Raw genomic sequence first — 19,925 nt, 5'->3', positions numbered from 1 at the left:
AGAATATGAATATGAAATATAAATATAACAGTCTCAATCCATTATGGTAATCATCTTGAACTATCAACTAATCATTGATATCTAATTGCCACTTATTGTGTGCGCTTAGTCTAAACTAAATCATTAGAAAGCAAAATCGCTCGGTTTGACCTTAGTGCTTCTACAGCACAATCTTTTCATTGATTCATTCAAAATTTTCCTGAAATGTTAAACTCGAGCCCGCGGTGACTAATACTGTTCATTAGACTCCATTGAACACAATTCACCAACTTGGTAATGATATCAGAAGTTTTACTCCTGCCTACAGCGGTCATTCTGTCATTGAGTCATATGGTAAGAAATAATTTTGATACCCAATTAAGCACGTGGCTCGAAATGACGAATATCTCGTAGCGCGCCAAACGATTTTTTCAACGATCTAGTATTCTTTTTTTCGACGGTCAAACACTTAAGGGCACTCCGCATTCGGCCGAGCCAACCGATCCGAGCTCTCCGGCGTTGACTTCGGCTATGGCTGAGCACGGGTGAGCGCATGTATAGGTACGCCGGACCCGACACAGTTGCTACGGTGCGAAAAGCTCGGTGAAGAATATCGTTGCCAAAGATATGAATTTTATGTCGGGTCCGGCGTACCTATACATGTGCACGCCGGCAGCTCAGTCATAACCGAAGAGCGAAAAAAAGATCGGCGATGGAAATGTCGGCCGAATGCGGTTTGACCATTATGCAACTCGTTGCGCGCCAAACATCAATCGTAGATCTAGCAAGCATTGACGACTTTTTCAACGGAAAGTTCCATTGTCCATACAAAACAATTTTATGGAATTTTCCCACTTTTCCGGCAAGTTTTCTTAATTTTTTAAAGTATTTCGCAAAAGAGTAAATCTATGTTAAATTTCATTTTGTAAATCTATAACTATGTTTTTCATAGCAGGATCACGAGAACGTTGATATTGTCGTCGACGAACATTCTTCAACCGAATGAGTAGTTGAAGATTGTCATCGATGATAGGAGAATTTAATTTAGTTTGAGCTTTGGGAACTGAAAGATCTCTAGCTTCGATAATGTAATGATTCAAATTATCAATTGCTGTGTCGATGTCCGCAGAATTTTCTAAAATAGTTTCATGATCCACATGATTTTCAATGTGAGATCTGTAATCCAACCCATTAGCTCTATGATAGTTGAATATAGAACTAATTGGATTAATTATAGCTTCGTTGGAAAGTCTGAATTTTACAGGAAGATGATCTGAGTCAAAGTCAGCATGTGTAATCGGTTCACTACAAATGTGACTTTGATCCGTTAGAACCAGATCAATTGTAGACGGGTTTTTCACGGAAGAGAAACAAGTCGGATTACTGGGATGAAGAACTGTGAAGTAACCAGCTGAGAGTTGATTATGAAGTATTTTACCATTACTGTTATTTTGCCTACATTCCCCTATTACGAAAAATTTCGGTCGATATCTTGTGAGTTTTTGCAAATCGCCTTTAAAGAGATTTAATTGTTCGCCGGTGCATTGGAATGGCAAATATGCTCCAGCGATGAAATAAATTCCATGAATGGTTTCAACTTCGATTCCCAAGCTTTCGATAACTTTAGTATTGAAAGAAGGTAAAATTCGATGTTTAATTTGCCGTTGGACAAGAATGGCAACTCCACCACCCATTCCAGTAAACCTGTCAAATCGATGAACCACATAATGTGGATTACTTTTCAATTTGACATTTGGTTTAAGAAAAGTTTCTGTCACAATGGCAATATGGATTTTGTGAACTTCGAGAAAATTATAAAATTCATCTTCACTCGATTTCAAAGATCGAGCATTCCAATTTAAAATATTCAAATAAATATTTAACACCACTGTTAAATTTTATATTCATTAAAATATTATTTGCAAATTGCCATCCGATTTAAAATGCTTCAAAAAGTGATGAAGTCGAATTCATTCGGATGATCATTTTAAAAAGTTGATCTTGTAGGTAGATCATTTTATTTTCAGTTATATCGCCTAAATCAACTTCATTTAAAGATGCGAATGGCATTGAAGGAATATTTGTAGGTAGACTACCATTAGAAGAAGATGATATGGCCGATCTACCTAATAATAAATTGTTTTCGTTAGAAGATGAACTGCAAGGCAGTCCTGTGTTTTGATTATTTACATTAGAAGAATTAAGTGGTAGATTTCTACCTGTTATACTAGCATAAGTGACACTAGAAGAAGATGATGACGAGGTCGATCTACCTGTCAATAAATTGTTTTCGTTAGAAGACGAATTGGCAGGCGTACCTGTTTTTTGTTTTGAATTCGAAGAAATCAGTGCCTTAGAAGAATTAGACGTGGCATTTGTAACGGTTTTTTGATTTTCAGGTATGTTCTGTAAATTTAAGGTCGTTGATTTGACTTGTCGTCTAAGCGAACGAGCGTTTAAATTTTTTTCCCTGACAGGACATTTCAAATAATTGGATTTATGATTTCCATCGCAATTTGAACATGAAAATTTATCACTGGTTTCATTCATTGGACGAACTTCTTTCGAATGCGATTTACCACAATTCAAACACCGTATATCCATATGACAATTTTTGGTACCATGGCCGAAGCCTTGGCCACGACGACATTGCGTTAAGTTTGCAACACGATTATGCCGTTTATAATGTTCCCAATGAATTTTAATGTGGGAAATGGAACGTACTTTTTCTAAAGTTTTCAAATTGCTTACATCAATTCGATTGAAGTGTATTAAGTAAAGTTCATGGGAAATTCCAGAGCGTGGTTTAGAAGTACCATTCGCTCTTTTTTCATAAGTATTACTTGGGAAGAGACAAAACCAATCAATTCTTTTAGTTCACTTTTAATTTCATCAGTACTTTAATCATTTGATAAGCCTTTCAAGACAGCCTTGAAGGGTCTGTCTGATTTTATATCATACCATTTTATCATATTATTTATACCTTATGATAAAAAAAGAACCGGAATTTTCATTTTAAAATTCCCGCGCTTGTCCAATCGGTAAACTTTTATTCTCTTAACGTTGGCAACACTTTTATACACATTCTGTCAAATTTTGACGCATATCGTACGATTAGTTTTTGTTTGGCGTCTATACAAAGAAGTTGAAAAATTTTCGTGTGGCGATTTTTATAACGGATGAAAATTTAGAACAACGTGCGTGCCGCAAATTTTGTGTTGCAAATGGATTTAAGTGTTCCGAAACGTTGAAAATGTTAGAAAAGGGTGTTTGGTGAATCGTGTCTAGGAAAAACACAGGCATACGAGTGGTATAAACGCTTCAAAGGTGGTCGTACAAGCTTGGATCATGGTGAGATCCCTGGCCGCCCAACAACATCTGTTACTGAAGAAAACATTGAATCGGCGAAGCAAATCGTGTTGCAAAATCGTTCTGTACCGTCTAGAGAGATTGCTGTGTTGTTGGGCATCTCTTATGGATCAGCCGAACACATTTTAACTGATGTTTTGGGTTTGAAACGCGTCGCTTCTCGGCTGGTGCCAAAAAGCTGAATTTCATTCAAAAACAGCGTCGTGTTGATGTGGCCGAAGAGATGATTTTTGGCCAAAAACTCAACCAATATCATCAACCAAAGCACCGTACTCTCCAGATATGGCCCGTGTGACTTTTTCCTCTTCCCCAGACTCAAATTGCCATTGCGGGGAACGCGTTTTGAAACCATAGAGACCATAAAAGAGAATTCGCTGCGTGAACTAAAGGCCATACCTTCGGCGGTCTATAAAACTTGTATGGAAAATTGGTTCAAGCGTTGGCATGCATGTATTGCCGCAGGAGGAGAGTACTTTGAGGGCGATATTAAATTATTTATATATATTTTTATATATATAAAAAATAGGTATAGAATTCGCTCAAACTTTAGAAAAATTTTCCGAGGCCCGGAGGGCCGAATGACATATACCAATCGATTTAGCTCGACGAACTGAGCAAATGTCTGTGTGTGTGTGCGATTTTGATCAAACTAGTCGCAAATGAAAAATCTCCCCGTCACCCAAAACGCTATTGAATGGTTTTGAGATAGGATGTTTACTTTTTGAGTTATACGAAGTTTTATGTCAAAATTTTCAGTTTTTTGACAGTATCTGTCACAATCGACCTTGAAAACAGAATATGTTTTCAGACTTAGATTCCGCACGGTAATACCTATCCAACAAGCCTTAGATTGTTAAAATCCGTCCATTTTTAACGGAGATATCGAAATTTTTCTGTAAGCGACTTTTCCCCCTATTCCAGCAGTAGGAGTTTTGAGCGCTGTATGACGAAGAAATGCTTGGGAGCAACGGAAAACACGATTTTTTATACTGTTACATACAATTGTTTCTCAGTACCAAAAGGATTGTGTACAGCATCCTTTTTCATGACATGACAGCCTCGGACCGATTTTGGCACGGCTCGTTTTTGGCAACATAATCGTTCGAATATGACGTATATAAACCAGATGATGGCAGAATTTTTTTTAATTATTTTGTTTTAAACTACTTACAGCAATAAATGCTGGAAGAACATAACATCCATATACCATTCGAATCAGGTCGTCGAGATCAGCAAATGCGTGTGTGACAAATAATTTCACTCAATTTTCTCGGAAAATTTCTTTTCTACAAATTCAGATTCATACGAAAAGTCGTATGCTCCCAAACAAAGTTCCTGAATTATGTTTGGTTCCGACCTCTGGTTCTGGAACTACAGGATGATATGTGAAACGAAATCAAAATTGTGTAACTCATTTTTCTCGTAGATGGCTGAACCGATCTAAGATTCAAATGAAATCTAAGAATCATCTAAGATTCAAATGAAAAGTTTCAAGGTTTTATAAAACATCTTGCTTTTCAGTCAGATCCAACTTCCGGTTTCGGGGATAGTATAAAAATGTCTATTCCACATAAATTAATAAGGTTTATCGGGTTAGCAGATTTGGATAGTCGATAAAAAAATTAACTTTTTTAGTTTTAGTGGTATTCAGTTGTCGATCAGAAGGCACCTAAATATTTAATTCGTGCTATGATCTCTCAAAGATGTCTTAACTGATTTTCAAATATTTTGAAACAAATGTAAACTATACAGCTACTCAGGTGAATTTATCCGACTTCGGCCATACCGCTTTTAGAATTCCGGTTCCAGTATAAAATCGTTTCTCAAAGCTCAATCGTTTTCTCAAAAAAAGCCTAATCAAATTTCAGTAACAAAAATTCAAATTAAAATAAACTTATATACAAAAATTAATTAATTTTATCCAATTATGACTTCCGGTTCTCGAATTACATGATGATGAATTTTTAAAATTCAAACCGATATAGAAGATGACAATTCCGAAAAGCTTCAAAGTTGGACTCAAAACTGTTGTAATGTATTCGTCATATGGCCATACGAATCGGTTTGGGTTATGCTGGTTCCTGAATAACGGCTCTGGAAGTACCTTAAACTACTGTAAACTCTAAAGTGGAACTTACATATCATGCCATGTTCAATCGATTATCACACTTCTAGATTCAAATTCGATCCGATTTGCAGTATCCACATAACAAAGTAATGAGTGATTAAAATCTCAAATTGTCGCTTAAAACGACGTTCATTAAAATAATGTCATGAAATCTTAAACACCGAAGAATATTCATGCAAAAAACACATGCGGATTGATAAAAATAGGTATCATCTCACTGCTAGGTGGATTAAGCACGTTTTTCAATAAAATTCCGGTTCTTTTTTGATCAGAAGGTATGAATAGAATTTATGAAGTTTCTCGGACAAATATCGAATAAGACGTTCGTAATCTTCCAATCCATCCACCAAGACTCGACATTCTCCTCTTCGTCCGATTTGAAATGAGACTTTTACTTCCGGGAGAAAAGTAGAAAGCTCAGAACGGAATGCTTTGAAGTCGGAAATCATCACCGTCACTGGTGGCATAGATTGTTGTTTCTTCCCAGAACGACAAGCGTCCATTTTGGGAATTTTTGAAGAATTTTCTTCTATGTCGCTACAATCGGATTCAGGAAGAATCTCGTAAATATTGTTAGACGGCATAGGATCAACGGAAGGGAAATCCGTCCGTTGTCTTTTATTTTTACATTCAGATTCTATAAGATCGTGAATGTTATTAGAAAAATGTTGAATAACGGATTGTGATTTATTCCGTATTGAATTATTTTTAGCCTTAGGCTTGTTGCCTTTCCGGTTGGACGCAGGCATTTTTGAAATTAATGAAAATTTGGAAATAAATTAACTAGGCTAAATTAGTCTTCGATTAGACTCCTAGTTGGGAAAAGTCGTGATAAAGACTGATTTTGTGGTAGTCTTAATAAAGACTGATTAGTTCGAAGAATAGTTCTTTGAATAGCTAGCCTTAAGAACGGTTGATTAATTTCTTAGTCTTGAAAAAGACTGATTGTATTAGAATATCACTCTTTGTATAGCCTTGAGAAAGGCTGACTATTTTTTTTTTATTCAATAATATAATTATTTTTAAGACACACTGCTTAAGCTCTAAGGTGCCAAGGACTTTTTCTAATTTTATTAACGACTAACTTAAAACTAGGATAGTATGATTGGATAATGTTGTATTGGGGTCGCAGTGGTCGACTTTGGCAGATCCAACCTTCAGCTGGCGATCGGCACCGGCCGGTGGATGGAATATATCATGAGTCTTCCAGATAACAGGCTGACTAATTGTTAGTCTTTAAAAAGACTGTTAGTGATTCAGGTAGCCTTGAAAAAGACTGAAGCCTTGAATCAATGAAACTCTAGGTAGCCAGAAAAAATTTCCAGGAGCGTGCGGTGCGAACGACTGTTCAACACCGATTGAAGTTTTTCTGTTGTTTATGGTTATTTCACACTGTTGAAAATCGAATCATAAATTGCTGATCATACTGCTGATAGCTTGGAGAAGAAATTCTGTTGTTACGCTTATTACAACTCGAGATATTGACGATGAAGTTCTATCCATTCAGCCTCAGGGCGAATTTTCAAAAGGCGCCCCATAGTAAAGTAAGCCGTATTCATGTTAAAATGTCAAGCCGATCAGCACGTTTCTATCGTTCTTGTGTGCCAAGAAACCGACTGGAACAGAACTGTTAAATAACAATTGACGAATTTCTACGCCGAAAGCGGTTGTTGCCTTGTCACCAGTCACGCGCCGAAATTTGATGTAGAATGCCGGCAAACATTTCTGGCAGATATCGGTCTCATACTCCCCAGAGAATTTTGCAACTCGCATCAAAATAGGAAAAGGCGACGATCGGGCCAATGCGATACGACATAATTCACTGGAAATCGTGAAACCCTGATACAAGTTTGAAACTTTTCAAATCAAAGCAACCGCCTGATTCGAAGGGAAAAATTCCCCATAGAAAAATTAGCAAATTGCATTGGTTTCGATTCGATCTAATGAAATAGTCCTAGTTGCAACATTAAATTAATACATTCAGTAATAATTGAAGTAATTTGCAGTAACACGCAAACGGCACTTCTATTTAATTTCAAGGCTGTTAGTTTGGTATCGTGTTTCCATCGCGTTTTTTTTTTGTTTCCACAACATTGGCCCCATAATGAAGAGTTAAATACCCTTCAGTCACAGCAAAAAACATCGTAGTTTCTTTACAGTTAAAAGGGATCCTTAATAAATATGAATGAAGTCGGGGGTTTAGTTGGTGTACATTAGCGATTTCTACACACACACACACACACGCATATTCGCAGACACACACGCACACACCTACACAATCAGCATCAGCGGTAGCTGTAGCATCAGTGCGCTAGAATTATGAGATGGCATAATGACAACGAAGCAAAACTATTAGCACCGATTCCTTTCGAATTGGTGTAGGTAATTATGATTAATTCGAAACCGTTCCCGTTCGATTCTGTTTGTTTGTGGCTTGGATTGCGGTTGTGAAGTGAGGCGATAAGTCTGAGTATGAGAGGCTTGCGTTTATTACGATCCCAAGAAGCTGATTGACAATGAGAATGGTGGTGATGGCGATGGTATTGGTGATTCAGTCGCATATGTTCTCTTCTCTGACACGAATATTTAATATTGAAAACAAGTTTCTCGGCGAACAGGTTTTTTTTTATTGCGGCTATCTCAATTCCTTTTCTTGATTCGTGGTTTGTTTGCTCGATTAGTCAGTAATATCCGTTCGATAGTCGGTTACTTGGAGCGTTATGGAGTATATGACAAGTGTGAAATTGATGAATCAGCGTTCGTTGGTTCGATCAACTAAATTAAAAATTCATTGAGTCGCCGACGAACTGTCATCTCAGAATTAGCAACCGGTTCTTTTTTGCTATAGCCAAAATGGCGACTGGGTAATTACGGTTCTAGCCTACTTGGATGCAATCGATATACGACCTAATAGCAACGCATCGGTTTGAAATGCGAGCTGAAATAAAAGTTTATTTATTTTAGAACAATCACCGTAATCTCAAAAACACCAGCTGTCCGCCTAGATACCTCATAAACTTGGGTACTTATTTGCACACAGTAAATGAACAATTATATCTTCTTACGTCAGCTAAGTGTGACAGCTCCATAGAAGATAAGGAGAAAAAAAAATGTTTTCTATTGATAAGAGATGGCCTCATGAAGGCAGAAGCACTTGAATTTGGCACCGTGTGGTGGTAGTCATCCAAGTTTTGGTTGAAAATTTGAAACTGCGACAAACGCCTTCCCATACAGGATCTCCCATCACCTTCACAAATTGGGTCAAGCGATTTCTCGACTTTCGTGAGATTTGAATTTCGGTCTCGCGCCCATTTGGTCAAGCAGTAAAATTATGCTAATCGAAATGCTCATATCAATAAAACGCTGCCATAAAAGCTCCGTCCGAACACAGTCAGTTTCAGACACCATCAGACCAATCGGGATGGTCCCAGTGAACCACAAGACATAGCCAAATAGAAGTCGTCGGTGACACACAGCAATGGGGAAAACCGATCATTTTTGGCCGCTATCGCACCGTAGAATCCCGGTGGGCGGTCGGTCGGTTCAACACATTTCCTGTCACTTGAGATCGGGCTTTTGCGGTTTTCCGGTCATTTATCGATTAATGGATTAGCAGTCCAGTGAAACTAGTGGAGTTGGAGTTCAGGTCTTAATGATAACACGGTTTCGCTTTTGATGGAATTTGAAATTTAATTCGTTGAATGGAATTTAACAGAGGCATTCAAGATAGGTACTATCAAGGCGCAAATGACATCGAAGTGCAAATGACAGTTCCTTTTTTTCTAACTCCCCTTCAATTATTACTAAACATTCCTGTATTTTTCGATGATTTAAATTGCAGATTAAAAGAGTAGTTGAAAATATGTTTATGTTTTTCTTAATTCAAATACTTAATTGTATAATTTCTAGCTTCATACAATACTTCAATAATCGGCCCGACTTGGCTCGACAAAATTCTCTGGGTGTCTGCAACGTATCCCACTCCCACTTGAAATTTTTGTCGGCGTTCTGCCAGAATTCCGGCAAGAGTCTGGCAACAATTCTTGCCGGATTCTTGCCACACAAGACTGTCGGAACTGTTTTGAATCTGTTCTACGTTTTAAGCACCTTTAGTTTTATTTTTCCATAGGAAGTTTATATGAGGGGCAATAACATAGCTTTCTCACTACCTAACATGATATATAATTTTTCGTCTTTCGAAATATTTATATTTAAATCTCATTTACCTCGACTAGACACTCGGTTCTATTTTCGTATGTACACGTATGGATTGACAAATGAAGTCTAATAGAAAAAAAGATGGTCGGGTAATGTCAGAGACATAACCGGGTTAACGTGAATACGAATAAATTCCTTTAATGTAATGCAGATGTAATCAACAATAAAATATGACACCTCATCAAAACGCTTTCAAACCAAGATACACCATGTTTTTTTCTCTAACGCCAATAGCCAAAAGGAAAGAAATATCGTAGTAATACTTCATGAAGAATGGTGGAGGCTCTGAAAAGAACCGATTAATTAAAACACATCATTGCTTCCCAAAAGTGAAGTCATTTCCCACCTTCATTTGAAAATAAACTCTGGAACTGAGCTTTGCACCTGGACCCACCGAAATGAGGTGTTTAAGATGCACTTGCTTTACTTCCGGCTCAGTCAACTGTGAAGGGCTAAATATATCAAGTGTCATCAATTTTTACCTACCCAGTAGGCATAGCAGACATTAAATGTCGCTTACTAACTCAAAACCGTCGACGCGAGTACGAGAAATGCAAACAGAGTTTTCCTCTTTGATACACGTTTTTACCAAAAATTTAGGTAAATTTTATTTTCCAGTTATTTGTTAATTTTGTTTGTTATTAATTACACCATAAATTGATGATCATATTTCCGATGGTATGGAAAAAATTTATGTTGTTACATTCAGTACAACAAGAGATATTCACGATTAAAAACTTATCATTCTCCTAGAGGGTAAATTTTGAAAATGCGCCGCATAGTAAAGTGAAACGTTCTCACGCCAAAAAAAACAAAAGTAAGAGCGAATTCGCTAGACACTTCCGGGCGAGAGAATGACGCAATTCTGTCTGCAAAATTCTGACAGCATCCACAATCTTGCCAGACTTCTGCCGGCTGCCTAAATTTCTCACAAGTGGGGTACTCACACTACACGGTTAAAGTAAAATACCAATTTTTGAGTACCACAAATACCCATTTTTGAGCTCTCAACAAATGTACACGGATAAATGAAACTACCCAATGATGAGTAGCAAAAATACCCAGATTTTAAAACAGTTCTAGCTGTCACAAAATGAGTACTTTTCCAGTTGGGTAAATGGGTAAAAGAATATTCATCTCAGTATTACTGTTCGGCAAATAAAATGGTTAAAATTCAACTCGGCTTTAAATGCTTTAGAAGCGTTGTGCGAATGTCACGGTGTTTGCAATTTGTTAATAGTTGAATAGTGAAGGTTACGTTTGAAAAAATGGATGAGCTTCAATCCAGCTTCAATCAGAAAGTTGACTTAAGCAAAATTATTCGCCAAAGGTCTCATGCACAATCAGCATGCTTTCAAAGAAGTTTCGGATGGTAAACCGATATAACTGAAAATAAAGAACGAATCCAACCTTATTCGAAAAATTGATCATTTTTGCAGATTACATAAGAAGGTGTCTTCGTATAATGATAAAATCAAATTTAATTTAACAAAAAATACAGATTTCCTGGACGTGCTTGCCTACAAAATCTACTCTTACAGTAATCGTTCGACCGTTGTTTTTGTAAATTTGCGTTCTTTGGTCATTGAAAGCGAAAACGCAGAAAAAATCAGTGTAACGAGCAGGTTTCGTAAATTTGACACTAATAAATGATTTAAAATAACCCACTGGTTGTAGATATTCCAAATTATTGCGTTTTCCATTTTATTCCTGCGTTTCTGAGTACCTTTTTACCCATTTTCTTCTACTGAAATCTGAGTATAAAATTACCCTCTTTTGAATAAAAGTCTTTTATCTAAATCGGCCACGTAAAGCTTGGACGCAAATAGGCCGGAATAAAATATCTTCTAAATAAAAGTCTTTTATCCATTAAACGAATATTTCCAGTTTTGTCCGATATGGGTAGTATAGTACTCATTTACGAGCACTTTCATTTAACCGTGCACTCCAACGTGTCGATTTATATCAGTGTAGTGTGAGTATGTCGCAAATGCTCAGAAATTTTCATCCGAGATTTCGTAGAGCCTATCGTGCCAATTATTCAAGGCATATATTGAGCAATTCGACGTCTCTGTTACGCACACCGATGCAAAGTGCTCATCGGTCTATTCATACACGAAATAAGAATGTTTGCGAGCCGAAGTCAAAGTTTGTTGGGGGCAGAGATGCCAGATATTTTCATAGAAAATCCGTATTACCCAAAATGAAAAATCTGTAATTATCTGTATCCACTATAGAATCGAAATATTTATAATAAAAATTTGTTGAGGTAATGTTATTCCAAACATTTATGGTTTTATAATGAGAAACAGCGACGACATTAAATGCTTTCAAATTTTCTTCACCAATCGGAATCAACAAAACATAATTTCAATTTCATATACTTTCAAAATGTTGGCTTGGTGTGTTGATGTAGGATCTCAGCGCTCAACTTAAACTATCAACACCATTTAAAGATTTTTAGATCAATTTGTGATTCGTCGATTGATTACAAAACTCTCATTTCGTCACTACTACCAAAGAGAGCTCAGACGAACAAAATTATTTTATTATTTCCTTTTTTTTTTGAAAAATCTGTATGAATCTGTATTGAGTTTAAAAAACCTGTACAGAATCTGTATCCTGTATGAAATCTGTATATGCATGTAAAAATCTGCATAATACAGAAAAATCTATATAAATGGCATCTCTGGTTGGTGGTTCAATCTTACACTTAGGTAAAAACATTTTTGACTCATAATCATACACTGAGGAAAAAGCATATAGAGCTTCGTAAGCTATGAAAGTATGAACCAAGTAGTAGACAGTTCCATCACGTGGTGCTGCTCGACAAAATTCACTGGGTATTTGCCACATACTCACACTAGCATTCGCCACACAACCGCTAAAAATATCCACACCAACACATTTACACGTGGATTGGACAATGCAATAATACAATGACTAGAGAACAGTTGAAAAAATCATAAAACTGTTCATGAAAATCTGTAACATTCAATATAACTTGTTTTTTGTTGGTTCATAAGTTCATAGGGTACGAAACAGTAAGTGCTTTTTTCGCAGTGTATGATTATGAAATTCTCGGTAGATTTTTCAATAGGGCGTGCAAGCAAGTGACAGTTTCTCTTTAATCACTCTCTCTTTCGATTATTGTGGTGTGATTAAAGAGATTTTCTTTGATATCACTATTCTGTTTGAAAGTCGAAAGTTTCGGGTATCATTTCATGCAAAGAGTTGAGTGATAAACGTGGAAACCGCTTGGTAATTAATAGAAGAGAAAGTAAACGAAGAGAAACTGTCTCTTGCTTATACGCCCTTTTGAAAAATTAACCGAGAATTCTTAAATGTTTTTCCTCAGCGTAAGATTGAGCAACATACGTGTACACTGAATCGGTGTGCGTCACGATGTAGAATTAAAACTGGTGACGAGATATGGCGGTTTTGGCTGTGTTTGTAATTTGCTCACGAAATTTAGTATGGCGTCGGGACTCACACAAGTAAACGTCGGATCAAAACATGGCTCAACATTCTATTTCAAAGCTAATATGTGGTGTTTTCGGGTATGTAGTGTAGAATGCAACTGGGTGTTGTCGCCTTCTGCGTTAGTAGCAGAATGAGAGGGTTGCGAATCGGTTTGTATGAAATGATTCATTTATAACGCGGAAATTATTGAAAATCCTTCAAATAGGTAAAGTATTTCGCCTTAAAGTTCTATTGCTGAAGTGTATTCAAACCTTTGATGTCAACTTGTTTTCATGAAAACCGTCTGCAGAATTCCTTGCAGTTCATAAATTAGCATTTTGCATATTATCCTTATACAGTATGACGCATAAAGTAAAATTGAGACATAAGAATATTCAGAAGTGTGCAATATCATACTATGTTCCAAGAGTGTAATTGGCTGGTTCAGAAGAATGAAGGTTTGGAAGGAATCGGGTCAGTAAGAAACAAAACATTGAATGTAAACTCTAGTATTGGTACAAAACCTGAAGAACATAAACTTAATAAGAGTCGGTTGCTTGTCCATTGCAAAGGATCGAAAGTCTTCGTGTAATGTTTGAATCCATTTGATGCAAACATTTCATTTAGGCGGGGCTGGTCAAAGGAACGACTATTTCGGAACGCGGTGATTCGCTCTTTACACGCAATGGGTCATCGGAATTCGATTGAGTCAACACCTACCTGAGTCCTGGACTAAAGTTATTTGCATGTATCTACGAAATACATGAAAACAACTTTTCCCCGTAAACCGCTTGTGATAGGTTGAACACACACGTTGGTAATTTCGGATAGACAATCTTCGCAATATTGGTGATTTGTAATATTTCTTTTTACATCTGCTACTCTACAGACTGTCCCAGAAAGTATGGACGCAACCAAAAACCGCTGACATTTCGCAATGGTTCAGAATCTGTCAATTTTTATGGCTGCGTCCTGTTGTTTACACTCTTCTCTAACCACTTGTGCAGTTGTTTATTCGTTTTCATTAGTTTGTTTCGAAATCCGTGGACTTTCAGCAGAACAACGTCGAAAAATTGTGTACAAATGGTGCACAGAACGCGGACTGTCACTGAGAAAGATATCCAAAAAGGAAGGAGTAAGTGAAAAAGCCGTGCGAAATGCAATCAGGAAGTTCGGTGAGGCTAACACCTTTGAGGATAAACCGAAAACGGGTCGAAAAAAGGTCCTGCTAACCCTCAGTTGGATGAACGTATACTGAAGGCGTTCGAGCAAAAGAAGGAGGTTTCAGTTCCACAAGGAAGAAAACACTTCAAAGGATTCAGAATAAAATTCTGAAAATGATTTTGAAGCGTCCTCCCTGGTTCAGTACAAATGAATTACACAGACTCACAAATATAGAACCATTAGATGTAATGTCACATAATATTATAAGCAAATTCCGACAAAAATCGATGCAATCTTCAATAGAATCGATTCGCTCTCTGTATTAGTTAGTAAGTTAGTATATAAGTTCCTTTTCCCCATTACACAATACAAGTAGGTTTAGAATTTTCCCTACACAAAAATCTCAGAATTGCGGAAGCAAATAATGTCCTCATGGTAATAACCAAATCATATATATAATAGGGCTGAAAAGTCACCACTTGTGGCTGAACACCCAATTTAAATCTTAATAATTTAATTTTAACTCATATTCCAATAAATAGTTATTTACAAAAAAAGGAGGTTTCAGTTCGGGATGTGGCCAAAAAAGTGGGCACTTCGAAGTCAAATGTTCTTCGTGCTAAAGAACGTTTGAATCTTCGAACCTATGAGAAGCACAAAAACAACCAAAACGTAGTCCGAAACAAGAAGCATCGATCACGACGAGGGTTCGAAAGCTGTACAATACGATTCTTGCTGGAAATTTGAACTGCATAATCATGGACGACGAAACCTACGTGAAACTCGATTACAAATCCTTGCCGGGACCATAATATTATACGGTGCGAGAAGGGCAAGTGTTAAACCAGTCCGAGACATCAATTAAAGTCGAAAAATTTGGTAAAACAGCTATGGTCTGGCAAGCAATTTGTAGCTGCGGTAAGATTTCGAGACTCTTCATCACCACTGCTTCAATGAACAGTAAAATATACATCAAGGAATGTTTACAAAACCGACTTCTACCCATGATTCGAAGACACAAGGATCCTGTTGTCTTCTGGCAAGATCTTGCTTCTTGCCACTACTCGAAATCAACGGTAGAATGGTATACTACCAAAAATGTCACTTTCGTCCCAAAAGACATGAATCCACCAAATTGCCCACAACTTCGATCAATTGAGGAATTTTGGGCATTAACGAAGACACATTTTAGGAAACATGTCTCGGCAGCCAAAACCATTCAACAGTTCGAAAAAGATTGGAAAAAAGTGTCAAAACTTGTCGCCAAGAAGTTTGAGGAACGTTCGCAAGAAGGTGAGCCAGCTAGTTTACAATGGCTAAGTAGCAAATGTTGAGAATAATATTCTGTTGTTGTAGTCTAATATTATCAGTATATCGCATAAATTTTGTATATCTAACACTTGTGAATTATTTACAGCGAAATCAAAGTGCGTCCATACTTTCTGGGACAGTCTTTAACATAACTACTCGACACAAAATAACCGCTCAAGTGTCAGATTTCAACCAAAAGTTAAAATTAACCGCGAAATGGTTCACAGCCTTAGAAGCGTATTGCCAGTTTGTGATCGCATTCGGAAATTGGCGAAAATCTGTGTCATTTTCAAAATCTGCTGTATGTTCAGAATCTGTGAAACACACTTAAATTTTATTGCTGAATCTCGACAAAACTATTATCGAGATTTGAACAGCCAATTACTCGGCAAAATGTATAATTACTGAGAATCTCGGCGTTCGGCAAGTTTAGTAACTGTCAATTATTACCAAGCTTATCAGTAACAATTTGGCAATTTGCTCCGAAAAAGCGATCGGAATTGAGTCATGAATTGTCGAGTCATCAGTAATCGGGAATAGAAAGGATACTGTTTTATTATTGAGTAAAATTTCGTGTTGCGAGCACGAGGCTCGGTTTTAAGTGTGAAGATTCATCTGTGAACCAGGCATTTCTGCAGCAGAAGGGATTTTCAAAGTTGTTTAGTATTGGTCCCCCCAATTGGTTGCCAGATTTTTGGACGGTAGATCGCATCGCTCAATACGAAATCGGTTTATGACACGGAAAAAAGTTGCTAAATAGAGCCGCATGTCGTTTATTGTCGCTAATTTTAGTTGCATGTGACACGCATGTTTGCGGCTGTAAACGAGTTGCGTATCTACATAATCTCATCAACCTGTCAACAAGTGACAAGAGCTAATTTGACACCAGAGACCTATCATCTTTTCAATCATAGAACTATCAGAAGTAGATTTCGTTTTCCACTCAGCTATCATAGTAAGCTCTGCCAAATGTTATGTGACTGAAAAGCGAGTGACATGACGAACGCATGGTTAGTTAGTAAGAGACACGTACGAATGCTACAGATCTCAAAGGCATTAGTAGCGCGTAGCATGACGACACCGATGCTTGGATGAGTATGCGTTTGATAGTGACAGTAGTAGCAGTAGCAGTAGCAGCAGCAGCAGCAACTATAGTCGTGTGACACGATTGATTGTCCAGCGACAGCAGTTAAACACGTGACAAAACAACAACAACAAAGCACGTGAGTCAGCAGACAGTCAGTACATGAAGTGGGTAATCCGAAAATCAGTTCTTACACTAGACTGCACCGACGATGCCGCCGCCGCTAGTTGTGTTGTGGGCGGAGGTGGTGGTAGAGGAGGAGGAGGAGGAGGGGGCAATTGATGTGTCGAAAGATGATGAGAAGGGTGGTGATGGTGATGTGGATGATGATGATGCGGATGAGGATGATGAGAAGGGTGATGATGATGGGGATGTGGATGATACGGAAGGCACGAAGGATTCGTTAAGCTGAGCCCTTTTGCTGCTGCTACCGTGACGATCTGTGCGCTGGTCATACCGGCCATGGACCCCGGGTACAGTCTCTCCTTCGGGCCCATCATTGTGTGGTCCTACGGGGCGAGCGGGGGAGGTGTTCGGTTATTTATCAGATAGTTGGGAGAAAGGGAATCAGGTGATTTCCAGGGTTGGACCTCCAAAAAGCTGTGTGCAAAAAAATGACTTGACAATACTTACCACTTTCATCTTGGCCTGGAATTCGCGCAGTTTTCGTCTCGCTAAAACCTGTATGTGAGAGCTGACCTGTTTCCGCGTTCGCGTCTTGCCGGTTCGCAGTTTGATGTAGCGGGCTATCAGTTCGTTACGTCCTGGGGGAGAGGGGGAAAGAAAAAAAACATAACAACATATCAATTAGAATGACTGCAACGGTGCGAGATAGACATTTGGTGACGTCACACCCTGAAGAAACGAATTATCTTGTTCGTAGTTTCTATTTAATTCAGTTATCCTGGTATGCAAAATAACATTCCATGACTGCCGCCAATCCCGCCGTTGTGCATGCAATTAGGAAAGTCACAATTTTTTAGTCCCCGTTTTTTTTCTGTTCCCGCGCCCAGGGACACTTCTTCTTCTCGCACTAATTAATTTCTTCCAATCCAAAATGAACGATAGCGTGACAAAAGATGAGAAAAATTCTTTCTTCTTCGTCCGGATGAGGCACCCGGACCGTTTCGAGCCTGCCCACCACCCGCCGCCAGGCACCTACCGTTTATTGTTATTTTTATCATTAACGTCTTCCAGGGCCTCTCGTCTTCGGCTCACCTACCTTAGTTCAGCCGGAAGACGGAAGAAAGCAAAAAAAAAACATTCGAATCCTTATGGAACGAAGAAAGCGGCAAGGCACAAATAGCTCTCGGTAATTTGCGTCTCGTTCGCGTTTATCTACCGCCAGGCGGCAGGCACTCGAGAGTCCTTTTTTACCCTCAAGATTTATGGCCATCATCCTTTTCGTCGGGGCTCTGTTGTAGGCAGTCTTGGTGGCAGGGCACCATCCCGTTTCACCGATCGGTAGAGTGGAGTGGCAAATCGGGAGCGGATGTAACGAGATTAAGTATTTATTCTAATTTTAATTATCGCTCCGTTCGTTTTGTGTCTGCATTTGTCATAGTTGTTTATTTTTTTTTTTGTTACTGTTGTTACTGCTGCAGATACAAATACTACTTTGAAGTAACAGTCTCGAGCAGGATTGCTTGAGTTTTTTTTTCTTCCTTATTTCGTTTCAGTTCCAACAAAAGACACGGCTACCTAGATCAGACGCCGTCGTCGTGTTGATTGAGAGCTCCACAGAAAACAGTTCCAATATAATCTAAAATTAGTTTTAATTGTTAAGTTACCGAAGTGAACGGGGATTTGATCATAGCAAGCTACATAGTATTCAAATGCACCCGATATCAGTAATTGTTTTGAAAAAGAGCGAGAAGGAAGTGTTGTAAGCCGTGTTTGCATACAAATTAAGCTTTTTAATAGGGAAATGTCGTCTAGGTTAGACCAAATACAAATAATGATACCCCTATGTCGCATATAAAAGGATCACTTTTTCTTGGTTCACCAAATGAACTAGTTGACCTAGTCCATTCTTCTGTTTTGACACGATAGTTTGAAAATGTTCAAAACGGAATTATCTGGCAACGCAACATCGAAGTTGCTACGAAACAAGATTAGTTTGTTTGTTTTTCTTGCTGTGCTGTATATGTACTTTATGTACATCGGTTCTGAAAAACGCATGAAGGAAGTCGTCTACTACTATTACTCGTAGGCACAAACAATAGATCAATAACAGTTCGGCTGAAAAGTTCGTATCGTTTAATAGAAACACACATTTTTTTGCCAAAATACGTTTTTATTATTCAACATAATTGCCATCAGAGGCGATACAGCGATTATAGCGATCTTCCAACTTTTCGATACCATTTTTGTAGTACGATTTGTCCTTTGCCTCAAAATAGGCCTCAGTTTCAGCGATTACCTCTTCATTGCTTCTAAATTTTTTACCAGCGAGCATTCTCTTGAGGTCTGAGAACAGGAAAAAGTCACTGGGGGCCAAATCTGGAGAATACGGTGGATGAGGGAGCAATTCGAAGCCCAATTCGTTCAATTTCAGCATGGTTTTCATCGACTTGTGACACGGTGCATTGTCTTGATGAAACAAAACTTTTTTCTTCTTCAAATGAGGCCGTTTTTTTTAAATTTCGTCATTCAAACGCTCTAATAACGCTATATAATAGTCACTGTTGATGGTTTTTCCCGTTTCAAGGTAGTCGATGAAAATTATACCATGCGAATCCCAAAATACAGACGCCATAACCTTACCGGCCGATTGTTGAGTCTTTCCACGCTTTGGGTTCGGTTCATCGCGTGCAGTCCACTCAGCTGACTGTCGATTGGACTCCGGAGTGAAGTGATGGAGCCATGTTTCGTCCATTGTTATATATCGACGAAAAAAATCGGTTTTATTTCGATATAACAGCTCCAAACACTGCTCAGAATCATCAATTCGTTGTTGTTTTTGATCGATTGTGAGCTCACGCGGCACCCATTTTGCACAAAGCTTTCTCATATCCAAATATTCGTGAATAATATGTCCAACACGTTCCTTTGATATCTTTAGGGTGTCAGCTACCTCGATCAACTTCACTTTACGGTCATTGAAAATCATTTTGTGGATTTTTTTTCACGTTTTCATCGGTAACAGCCTCTTTTGGACGTCCACTGCGTTCATCATCTTCGGTGCTCATATGACCAGTACGAAATTTT

General features: G+C 38.1%; 1 protein-coding gene across 3 annotated transcripts in view; it reads right to left on the bottom strand.

The window, feature by feature from the left end:
• The window catches only part of LOC131426084 (protein scalloped), a 346,602-nt gene that overhangs the window by 14,909 nt on the left and 311,768 nt on the right, over nucleotides 1-19,925 (bottom strand). For 2 of the 3 annotated variants that reach the window (XM_058588518.1, XM_058588519.1), the window contains exons 4-5: nucleotides 17,349-17,479; nucleotides 16,910-17,224 (exon numbers count right to left, since the gene is read on the bottom strand). In XM_058588518.1, the coding sequence (XP_058444501.1) occupies nucleotides 16,910-17,224; nucleotides 17,349-17,479 (446 nt within the window). The remainder of the gene's footprint in view (nucleotides 1-16,909; nucleotides 17,225-17,348; nucleotides 17,480-19,925) is intronic. The other variant, XM_058588520.1, reaches the window with a different exon arrangement.

Source organism: Malaya genurostris, chromosome 1, assembly GCF_030247185.1.
Source record: "Malaya genurostris strain Urasoe2022 chromosome 1, Malgen_1.1, whole genome shotgun sequence".
Lineage (NCBI taxonomy): Eukaryota > Metazoa > Arthropoda > Insecta > Diptera > Culicidae > Malaya > Malaya genurostris.
The sequence above is the reverse complement of the archived record's forward strand: the minus strand, read 5'-3'. Positions and strand labels throughout refer to the sequence as shown.